We start from the raw sequence: 12367 nt of genomic DNA, 5'->3' as shown, positions 1-12367 counted from the left end.
ATTTTTGATAATGTTCCGGAAATACTGCGTCCTTTAAACATATATAAAATTAAAGCTTATTTTATGTACTACAAAATGAAAAAAAAAAATTTGTCCCGACGACCTATCTTCTATACGCAAATGGCTACCATATTCAAAAATATGCTATTTTTGTATGAAAATTATGGGTTTTGTATTTTATTTTAATAGAAGTTGATGTTGCTTTTGCAATTATCCAACAATTTTTTAAAATTAAACACTATCTACAGATTTGCATCGAAGCGTTTCTTATGATAGTGATTTTAATCACTGTCAGATTAAATCTAGACTGAACCCAACTATGCAATGTCTCCACTATGCCGCGACCCCACTGTGCTACCGTTTTTTTGTTATGTCTGTATATGTGTTTTTTTATCACGCAAATGAACCTTTATTTTTGACAAATCGCTGTCAGGAACTCAATATATCTGCGGCTGATCGCTAGATAAGGTGACCAGGGAGAATAAATACAGCTAAAATCGAATTATTTATCGGTTTTGATCCTTCCCAAAAAGACTATTGATTATATTATTGATTTTGATAAATTATTAATTAACTTAAAAATAAATTCCACCTATGGTTTGGTAATCATATCTGATACTATTATGGCTAGTCGTTATGCTATGAGTAAACCACGGTGTTGCTGCAGGCCAAAAAAAAACTACTTGCAATTCTTGATAGAGAAAATTAATACTTTGTAATTCAGTTTTCTTAAACAAAAAAAATTTAAATCTTAATGAACTTCTAGTTTAGTGGCGCAAAAAACGAATTTTTTTTAGATGTTCAATTTTTTTTTTAATATATGTAAAATAAACTTAGCATAAAATGGTTAAAACGACTATAATTCAAAACCGCTATTATTTTGAGGGGGTGTTCTACTCTCTAACCTCACCCTTGGTCGTATCACTGCTCAGGTCGTCAGTATATACATTCTTATAAGGCGGTCATTTGATCTATGTTGAATAAAAAATATTCAAAATAATGACCTGACTGTGACAAATTGTTATAATTTCCAGTCACGAAATTCTAAACAAAACAACATATGTATTTTTTATCTTTATATTTTCATAATGTCCAAAATTTTATTATTAAATTCTACTTACCATAGTATAAAAAGTTATTAGAAAAACATGTTGAAAAATTATTTATACGTAAACTGATCCCAAAATTAATACACTAATTAAATTGAAGTAATGCCATGTGGTATATATAAATTTTGAAATTACATCATGTTTTTGGCAAAAAAATGTGTTTATTTATCGTTTATACTCAATGTAAAAGTTTACTATGCTTAACTTGTTTAATTTAACTAAACATGTGTTTTTTATAATGTAGCTCATTTTCAATATAAAACCATTGTTATGTAGATCAAGTCTTGTAAAAATAGCAATAAATATTCTAATTTCAAAAAAAAAAATGAAGTATAATAGAGTATAAAGTAAATTTTATATCCGCTATTAACCTACCTTGTCTTCTCAACAGGCAGGTGGAGAACCTTTGCGAATATTAAAAAATAAAACAAAATTTAATTAGGGTTCTATTATTTATTAGATGGTTTGGATTAAGAAGAGAGTCTTATCAAGCTAATGTAAATGCCTATTTATCTAACATCAAACTTGATTATTATGCCTTTATTTTTCTTTTGTTTATTACCACTTTCGTTACTGAATTCAACCACTTGCGGTACTTAAATTATTAACCTTGAATAAATAATTACATGCTAAAACTTACATTTGTTGTACTCTTTTATGTACTTAAGAATATAATCATTACTGTGAAATGTATTTTGTACTGTTATCTTGACCACTTACATATTTTATGAACACGCAATATTTATTCATAAAGCAAGAGTAAATTTTATGCATTTTATAGTTAGACATTTTTGACGAAAGCTTATCTGGCGTAACAACATGTATACTTAAATAAATTAAAACGTCAAGTGCAAACTTAAAGCGTTCTACTCAAGTACACCACAATGTAATATACTATTACAAACGACAACAACAAAACTGATACCAAAACATTTCATATTAATTCTATAAAACTGTCATGCATTAAGCGACTTCAGTGAATAAAAAAAGTTGCATACCAACATAATATATATAATGGTATTCTCCGCCATAAGGATTTAATTATAGAAAACAAAAACTAATTTTATGTTACTCGAATAAATTTATAGTTCTGTTTGATAAAGTAAAGCAATACGACTGACATATACATCCGTCGTTTTATAGTGATCACCAAAATTTAGTCATTGAAAATATCATAGCTCATTTTAACATTTCTACAATGTAATCCAAGTAAAGTATAATTTATGTCCAACATTATGAATTAATCAGTAAAAAAATCTCAATCAAATAAAAAGGTTATGGCATTTAGATACACATTCCAAAAATATTTTTTTAAAAATGCAACAAATCGCTTTGGTAATACATTTTAGATGACCAAGTGAAACACAAATATTTAAAAAAAAAAATTACAAGTTATTTTTTGTGTATTTTGAGTCTTGCTACATATGCTTTTATTTTATTAGTGTTGTTAATTGCTTTAAAAAAAATAATTTCAGTATTGGGGAACTAATTATTATGTTATATGAACAACAAAAAGATGAAAAATAATTAAATTTAATACATAAATAAAATATCTCTTATTCGTAATATTCAAATATTGCATATTTTCTAAATTGCACGTTGAAACTCTTAAACTTTGCGATATTTCATTATTTAGTTAATAATCTGTGCTGCATTTAAAAGGAGATCTTTTGCCCATTAGAAAATGTTCGTCATAATACAAATGATTAGAATAATTTTGCGTCTTATTTATTAATATATACCAATGGAAACAAAATATCAAAATTCTATACATATGCTATATTATAACTCTAAATTCTTTCTAGACAAATATAATCTTGAATAAACTTTGATTAAAATATTTATTGATTTACATCGTTAAAACAAATTTACAGTAAAAATTATTTGTGCCAAGTCATAGAAACAATTATTTTTATTGAACTTGTAATCTAGTCGACCAAGTTAATTGTTGCAAGACATTTGTTTATTAGACAAAATATTTTGAACAAAATAATATTTGGACTTGTATTTTTGGAAAAATAGTATTTAAATATGTTGAGTTAAATCTCTAGATTAATTTTATTAGATCCAATTACCAAAATATGAAACATAATAAATATAAAACATTTTCCATCTTTGGAATTTAATATTATAACATTGTAATTACATTTAAATAAAAAATTTCATAGATTGTCGAAATAATTTTGCAGAAAATTAAAACCCTTCAAAAGTGGTTGCCGGGACTTAATATAAGAAATTATGACCGGTCGCCAGATTCGCCGGATGCTGTACGGATTACTTTGTTTGGCGTTATTTGCCATTGTTCTTCATAGTGGTCGTACGGCCTATTTATTAGCTACCGAAGGACATGACGCCATGAGATTAAGGACAGGATTTCAAGCGGACTACAGTAACCAGGTAATATAATACACAACCAACTCATTTAAATACATTTAAAGTGGGTTAAGGGGGTTGGGTTGGATTTCAATCCTTATTTCACCCATGCAAATTATAAGCTATTTGTTTCAAAATTATAAAAACCTTTTCTGTAATATCTAGAATTTAGTTATTCAATTTTTCTTGAATAACTTAAAAATAAAAAAACCCAGCACAGGGGGGTCGCGGCACAGTNAAATAAAAAAAACCCAGCACAGGGGGGTCGCGGCACAGTGGTGACGTGGCATAGTTGGATCAAGTATAATGATATCTGACAGTGATTAAAATCACTATAAAAAAAAAACGATTCAATGCAAATCTTTAGATNAAAAAGTCAAATTTATAAAAAAAATATACCAAATGATAGGTAAAGACATCATGCATCTATAAAAAAAAGAATTATATTGATATGTTTATTTTTAAAAAAGTTACGGCAGTTTTCAGTAAAAAAAATTGAAAAAATTTCGAAAATTAGCCATTTTTAAATTTGTAATTTTTTCGGAGGTTTCCCCCATTTACGGGGAACGAGGGAATTTTTTTCAATTTTTGAGGGTAATGTCTACGACTAGATACGATTTGTGATCTTTTGACGTATCATTGAAAGAAATCGGTTCGGTGAGAGCTGAGAAAAAGTGGTAACAGACACAAAAAAAAAAAACACATCTTAGTAAAACCAATACCTTCTCAGCTTCGCATCGAAGTTAAAAAGTCTAAAACATATAGAAAGGGGAAATATTGTTTACAATTTAACTTATATTCTTTTAACTTATTCAATGCTACCAAAAGTAAAATATTTGTCAATTTTCGTTAATACGCATAAAATTAGAACAATGTAAATGTTTACAAAAATTTCATGAAAGCAATTATTTGTAAATATTAAATATAAAATATAAAATTTTAATTTTTTAAGTTAAAAATATAAATTTTTACTTTATTAAATTTAATATTAAAAATGGAATTACATGTAGTAATAATAATACAATTTCATTACCATTAGCGTAATGTAATTTACATAAACGCAATTTGAATAAAAAGTTTCTTAAAATAAATTTCTACACCCAGAGAAAAACCTCGATCTATATAATAAATTAATTATTCAATTTGATAAATATATCATTACTATTGAATCTATGATATATTTATCAATATGATGATTTTTTTTCTTGTCTTGAACAATAATTATTTTGTTCGTATTAATAAAGCATTATTATAAACCCTTGATAAAATTTCTCTATCAAAATTGATTGAGGTTTTTCTTTGGGTGTATACAAATAAATGTAATATTCGTAATTTTTGTGATATAAGACATGATTCGAGTGGTCTAAGAATACTGAATTGTACCTATGGTAATCTATATTGACATATAATCTATATAATACATAATCTGATTGTAAAAACTTTACGAAAAAATGTTCATTTTAGATTATCTCTTCTGGAGAGCTCTTTTATTTTTTACAGCGGCCTGTATCTTTACACGTATCTTAAATCGGCATTGTAACTATAATATATACATATATTATGGTCATAAACAAGGGAGTGTAAGAGGTCTAAACCCCATTCGAAAATTTTCAAAATTACATAGTAGCTTTGAGGTTAAACTTGATTGTATTGCATAAAATGGATGAAATTTTTATTTAGACCCACTCGAAATAATATCATAATAACTTGTCTGATGCATGTCGTCAGTACATAAATATTAAAACGATTAGTAAACAACATTATTAATTGAATGTTATTAATTTATGTAAAACGTAGCAGTATTTGGACAGTCTATTGGATTCTACATCATTAAACGAATTAAAACAAATTTCAAAACTTGAGTTGCCATGGTATTTTAAAGGTGATGTATTTTTTAACTATCTTGCCAAATCAAGCTCTCTTTCATACCTTAACTCATAATATTTGTTGAGCTATAAAAAACTGTCATATTACATCAGTACTTATTATTCTATTATAAATAATAAAGTATGAGTTATAATTAACATTTTTTTTTTTAGCGAATTTATGTTAATAATTTTGTCAACCTTTATGATGTTACATATAAAAAATAACTAGCAATAAAATTTTCCTTTTCTTCTTACTTTCTCTCTTTATAGATTTCAATTGCGTTTCTCTTAAAGCGATATGATTTTTACAATATACATGTTTCTAGATGGAACTTTAAAGCCTCGTAGAGCTCTTATTAATTCAAAAACGGGTCATAGAACTTCTCAAATATGGCCCAAAGAACTAAAAAATGGCGACCGCGTGGAAGAGCAACTTATGTTTGTTCCACCTCACTATCAGTATGACGATGAGCCAATGAAAAAAATTTTATTATTTAATGGTTTAAGTAATTGGATAGTAGAGGAAGGTCAGGGCGTGTTTATAACAAAGAGCTGTCCAGTAAATAGGTGCGAGATTACCGTCAAAAAGTCAGAAGCGCAACATGCTGACGCAATTTTATTCAGAGACCATTTTTCCCATCCTGGTCATAGAAAATCCGGAAGACAGGTATGATACATAAATGAATACTTTAAGGGTATTTAAGGGTTCAATTAACTTCCAAAAATGTAATTTTTAAACAAAACCATACATAAATATTCCCTTACTAAAAATATACTAATTAATAATTTTTACTCTTAAATTTAAAATATGTGAATAGAACTCAATTTTTAATAATTATTTTATAAACGCTTTTCCTACCCCTAATATTTTTCTAGGGTTTATCCAATAACGTAATTGCATGAAGGCATTATAGGCATGTAAATCCAACTGATTCTATTTTTAGATTTATTACCAGAACCTAAAAATTCGGGAAATTATCGTTTCCACCAAACCTGAATAAGGTCGGTCTTTCGTTTCCGACAAACTGATTTTCTATCTGTCTGTCTACTAAAAAATTTGAGAACCATTTAGTTTTATCCATGAGTCACCACGAGCCAGTGGCGGTTTTGCGTACGGGTTGGCAGCTGCTTGTACCAAAATGTTCGGCGTTTATTTGTTAAAAAGTTCAATGTTACGTTCAGGTCTGTATTTAAGATTTTAGTAGGAAAAAATAGTGCGATAAATAGTTTAGCGAATACATGACACATCTGTTGTCGTAAAATTATTATTACTTAATGATTGAATTTACCCTAAAATTATTTTATGTGGTCTTTGACAAATATAATCTACGATTTTGCGATTAAAAGCGCCTGCTAATTTTTGTCTCATAATTATGGGATCAGAACAAGGACCATTACATTTATATTTTAGAAGACATTTTAAAGTTAATTTAAAACAGGATCAAATATAATCAATTTTGCTAAAAATTTAAAAAATACCTGTTTGTTCAATAATTTTATTAAGCTCATTCGCGTATATGGTACCTTTGCATTCTTTTACAAAACAACGGCAACGTATGTTACCCGTTTGTAATTATTCAATAAAATCATTTGTTGGCTACACTTCTAATTTATTAGAATGACATTTTAATTAAAAAAGTTAAATAAAAAAGAATGAATGGTAAAATGTTTATCGATATACCTATTATCAATGCATTGCTATTTAACAATAATAGAATAGGAAAAAGTTCGATTAAATGAAAAGTAGATAATCATTATCGGGTTATTTTGGCAAATATTTTAATCAGTGGTTCTCAAACTTCTATTTGTAGACAGGTATAAACTACCGGTTTAGCGGAAACGATGAACGTCCAAAAACTCAATTGGTAATATAAATATCCAAAACTTCAATTTTCTTAATTTTTTTAGGTATGGATTTTATATTTCTTAGAATCACCTTACCATACAGAGCTTATAACTTACAACGATGTGTTCAATTGGACGGCTACATACAGACATGATAGCGACATAGTGACACCTTATGAACGGTGGGCGTATTATGACCCATTAATAACCCAGAAAGATCAACTGGATCGAAACTACGCGTTTAATAAAACTAAGCAAGTGGCTTGGTTTGTATCAAATTGTGGTGCAAAAAACGGTCGATTACATTACGCTAGGGAGTTGTCTAAGTACATATCTGTGGATGTATATGGTGTTTGTGGCAAATTAAAGTGCCCTAGGTCGGGCAAATGTTTTCAAATGTTGGATGAACATTACAAATTCTATTTAGCATTTGAAAATTCTAATTGTGCTGATTATATCACAGAAAAATTTTTCGTCAATGGACTACAGTAAGTTCGATATAATTACATACATTAAAAACGTTTTTCTTAATCAAATAACAATGACAATATTTTAGGGTCTATAATTTTACTATTATGTCATTTTGCATTTTTAATGAGCAATTATTGTTAAAATTAAATATTTGAAGAAAAGATTGGACTAGTCCGCCAGAACATTAAAAATATTGGTAGCGACACCAATTTTGTTTCTTTGGTGGGGGTTGAAATTCATTTTTATTCTTCTTCAAAATTATTTTTATAAATATAACACGTAAAATACGTACTCTAGTTATATAGTAGTTAAAAAAAAAGAACCTGTAAAACTGTATACCCAAATTGCACATTAAGGTGGATCAAAAAATGTCGATTATCGTAGTTTTAATGAGAGCCCTTTTAACTTTTTTATATACATTAAAATAGATAATTTGTGAAAATTTGAGATTTAAAAAAAAAAAAAATTTACTGGTCGCTTAACGTATATTTAGTATTTTGACCAAAAATACCCCCGAAAACGGCCTCTGTTATTCAATTTTTGGTCAAAAATTATGATTAGTATATCAAAATAGTTAAATTTTTACTGTAGAATACAAATTTCTTAGTTTCAAAATTTGAAGTCTGTACGTATTGCATATACGTACTAATTTTAGTAAAGCTTTTGATGCGGTGAATTATTATATTCTTTTAGATAAAATCAAAATAATGAGAATTAGAGACCCTCTGTCATGGTTGTAGTCATTTTTGATAGTTTTTTTTATTTTTGATTAGCAGGGACTCATTCAAATTGATGTGACTTCAGGTGTCCTCTAAGTGGGTTATTTATCACCATATCTGTTTATTTTACTTTTTAACGATATTTGTTTAGTTTTTAGTTATTGAAAAAACTATTATTTTCTGTATATTTGAAATTATTTTCTGAAATTAAAAGTAACTTATATGTTACAATGATGAAGTCTGACTTTATTTATTCCGTAATTGGTGTTTGAAAAACCGTCTTGAATATTGATAAATGTATACAAATTTCTTTTACTTGCTATCTAGATGCTATGTGGCTCCTTAATTTATTGGGTAATAAGATAAATTGTTCAGAAATATTGAATATTATACAGTTTCATGTTCCAAGACAAAATGTTCGAATCTCAAAGTAATTTTATGTTGCACCATTTCGTTACAGTTTTGAATCGTTTAATATCTGTGGGAAATTAATTGAATGATTCTAATTTTGAATTTTTTTTTAATACACGTGATCAAACGTGGACTATTTTAGGTTAGTTAATATAAAAAATTATGTTTGTATTTCTGTTTTGATGTTGTATTATATGTATTCTTTGCCTAATCGGGCGTATATAAATAATGAAAAAAAAATCTTTAATTAAAGAATAATGAATTAAAATGTTTTTCAGACACAACGTGTTGCCAATAGTGATGGGAGCTCGAAGAGAGGATTATGATAGGATAGCACCTAAGCATTCCTATGTGCACGTCGACGACTACGAATCGCCCAAAGCATTGGCCGAGTATTTACATCGATTGGATAGTGATGACAGCTTGTACAATGAGTACTTCCGATGGAAGGGTACAGGTGAATTTATAGACACCAAGTTCTTTTGTAGATTGTGTGCAGTGTTGCATGACAATTATCCGGCTAAACACTATCGGAATATCAACGAATGGTGGCGAGGGCCAGGCGTTTGTAATAACGCTATGCCTTGGCGTCGATTTCTCGAACCGGACGAAGATATAGATTAACATACAGCCGGCGGCGTTAGGGTGGATAGACCTAAAGCGTTTTCTAAGGGACCCAATCGTCGCCGGCCAACGGTGCAATTGCACAACACAGCAGCCAAATCGAGTCGACGCCGCAGAGTATGGAATGGTTCGGTTCATAATAGCTGGAACGCTAGAAAAAAAAACAGGAGAGGCCCTGGGAGATTTTAAAATAATGTGACCTCTAAATTTGGTGCATTTTTTTTTCATTTGTGTGATCTCATATCAAAATAATATTTTCAGTAACTATATTTTTTTAAAATACTCTAAATCAGTAGCTTATAAATCATTACCATTAAAAAAAAAAAATGGCGAGAATACTATTTTTTTCCAATAGTTCAAAGAAAGCATTATAATAATTACTAGAAATTTGGTATACGCGAGAACATATACCGTTAATGATAAAAAGATATATTACAATAATAAAAATATTGATTTTGTTTAATTAAACTAATAAACATTAACATTATACTTTCTATAACTGAGTAATATTTCTTATTACTATATATTATTATATATCTTTACAAACATTTTGTTTGTAAAGATATTATCATATTCATTTAGTAACACATACTAAATGAAAAACGATCTAGGATAATTATAAACTTGACCAAAATAAGGATTACAATTATTTTTAGTTAAATATTTTAGATTTAATTCACCAATTTGTACTATAGTAAAATCCTAATTACAAGACAATATAAACAAGAAAAATCATTAATAAATAAATCATTAAATAAATTTTCATTTAATTATGCTATATTCTATGTTACTTTTTAATCATTTTAAACTATTGAATTAAATATTAAATTATTATTTAAGTAATTTTTTAAATAATTAAGAAAAGAAACCAATAAAAAAAAAACGAATTGTGACAAATTATGTTACAATTTGTAAAAAATAATAATCATAAAATAAAAAATATATATACAGAGTGGAACAGATCTAACTGACAACTCTTTTAACTTAAAATCTACATGAAATTTTATACTTTTTTTTTTTTTGTCAATTTTTATGCTATAGTATTATATTAAAAATATGTTTTATGTTATTTTTCGCAATTAAAAAAAACCCTTTTTTATTAAAATTTTCTTAAGATTTGAAGATAACCATTTTATAGATAAGTTATAAAAAAAAATGTTGACACCAAAAATTTTTATTTTAATTCAGTCGTTACAACGTTCTGTTGAAGTTTGCTAAATTTTGATTTTTTTTATGATTTTTCTATGGTACTAAATGTTAGTCTACGTTATGTAAAGATTAGAAGTAAATACTATCTATATTTAGAGACGACGATACTCGATTTTTTTTCCATGAAAATTATTAACGAAACATTAATTTATGTATATATAATTATATTATATAAACTATGTACGTATAATATATGTTTTATTTCAACTAGTCAAAAAGTTATATCTTATACTGAGGCAAAATAATTTGGACAAAAAATTATAGTATTAATATTAAATCCAAAAATATATAATTAAAATTATATCTTACCTTAAGTCTTGATTCAAAATAATGAAAATATGTCATTTAAAATTCTCTAATGATATATAAAAATTTAATAATATTAATACATTTAGATTTTGGTAACACAAAGCTGAATATTTATACAAATAATTTAGGGGATTCATTTACAAAATCATCTGGTCAACACAGTGCAACAACAATGTAAAATACAAAATATCTCTATTGTGTAATTTTTTTATAAAAATTTTTTAATAAATGATTAATTTGTTTAGCTAATAATTTATACATTCCCGTGATTTTAATATAAATCCTATTCATTTTATCATGTATTTATACTAATATATTTCTATCAAAGTTATTATTTTTGTGGATTTTTTAAGATTTCGTCTTCCTTATAAATTATTATTTATCGTAAATTTTAAAAATCAAAATATAGATAAGTAATATTAATGCCTTTAGGCATTAATTAAGCTATTGTCAAGAATTTTTAACAACTACATATTGTTACAACATTTTGTATATTTCATTGATGTGTTTTCTAGTTTTACGTCAATTGTTAGGATGAATTATTATAAATGTTTCTGTCTATACTTTTATTTACTTAATGTTCATTTTTATTAATATGCAATTTTATTTTAAATGGTGTTCCACCTGTGATAATAAAGTGATAATTTTTAAGGATTAGCGTAAAATTTATAATTTGATTATAATTTATTATTATAGGAGGTATTATTTGTTGACTATACTAAATAACTAAAGACAATTTTTAGCTATCTATTTAGTGTCTTTATTATATAGTCTAAGCTAAAGTAGAATTATTTTTTCTCAAAATAGTAAATTTAAATGCGCCTTTTAGAATATAAAATATTACAATTGTGTGTACTTACTAACATTTGTACTTAATCGTTTTAAATGGTGCAAATATACCGTCATTACAAAAAATTTTATAATTTTGAATATTTGTTATATCTAAAATTTTATGCATTGTACAAATTTATCCTCATTGTATAAAAATTATTATGTATATAATACTATCAATGTGAATATCATTATAAAAAAGTAGATTTTTAAGCCTGTCAACTGAATTTGTATGATTGCGTTTTTTTATATGTAGCATGTACTTTAAATAATAATATATGCTTAATCAATTAATAAAAAAAAAAAACTATTATATTTATTCGTTCATTTTTAAATAAGTTATGGCAATTTTAAGTAAAAAAACGGTAGCACAGTGGGGTCGCGGCATAGTGGAGACATTGCATAGTAGGGTCCAGTATAGATTTAATCTGACAGTGATTAAAATCACTATCATAAGAAACGCTTCGATGCAAATCTGTAGATAGTGTTTAATTTTAAAAAATTGATGGATAATTGCAAAAGCAACATCAACTTCTATTAAAATAAAATACAAAACCCATAATTATCATACAAAAATAGTATATTTTTCAATATGGTA

At 26.6% G+C, this 12367-nt stretch overlaps 1 protein-coding gene across 3 annotated transcripts in view; it reads left to right on the top strand.

Annotated features, from left to right (window-relative positions):
- LOC126902451 (glycoprotein 3-alpha-L-fucosyltransferase A-like) overlaps positions 1-10131 on the top strand; it is a 17006-nt gene extending 6875 nt beyond the window's left edge. Inside the window, exons 2-6 of one of the 3 annotated variants that reach the window (XM_050679745.1) lie at positions 3299-3506; positions 5283-5364; positions 5677-6017; positions 7259-7683; positions 9075-10130. In XM_050679745.1, coding sequence (XP_050535702.1) covers positions 3348-3506; positions 5283-5364; positions 5677-6017; positions 7259-7683; positions 9075-9420 — 1353 coding nt within the window. In that variant the 5' untranslated portion in view covers positions 3299-3347 and the 3' untranslated portion in view covers positions 9421-10130. Of the gene's footprint in view, positions 1-3298; positions 3507-5279; positions 5365-5676; positions 6018-7258; positions 7684-9074 lie in introns of those variants that run through there. The other 2 variants (XM_050679744.1, XM_050679746.1) reach the window with 2 other exon arrangements.
- The last annotated feature ends 2236 nt before the right edge of the window (positions 10132-12367 follow it).

Source organism: Daktulosphaira vitifoliae, unplaced genomic scaffold (genome assembly GCF_025091365.1).
Source record: "Daktulosphaira vitifoliae isolate Bord-2020 unplaced genomic scaffold, ASM2509136v1 Scaffold_3, whole genome shotgun sequence".
Classification (NCBI taxonomy): Eukaryota; Metazoa; Arthropoda; class Insecta; order Hemiptera; family Phylloxeridae; genus Daktulosphaira; species Daktulosphaira vitifoliae.
This window is presented reverse-complemented; position numbering and strand designations above follow the sequence as displayed.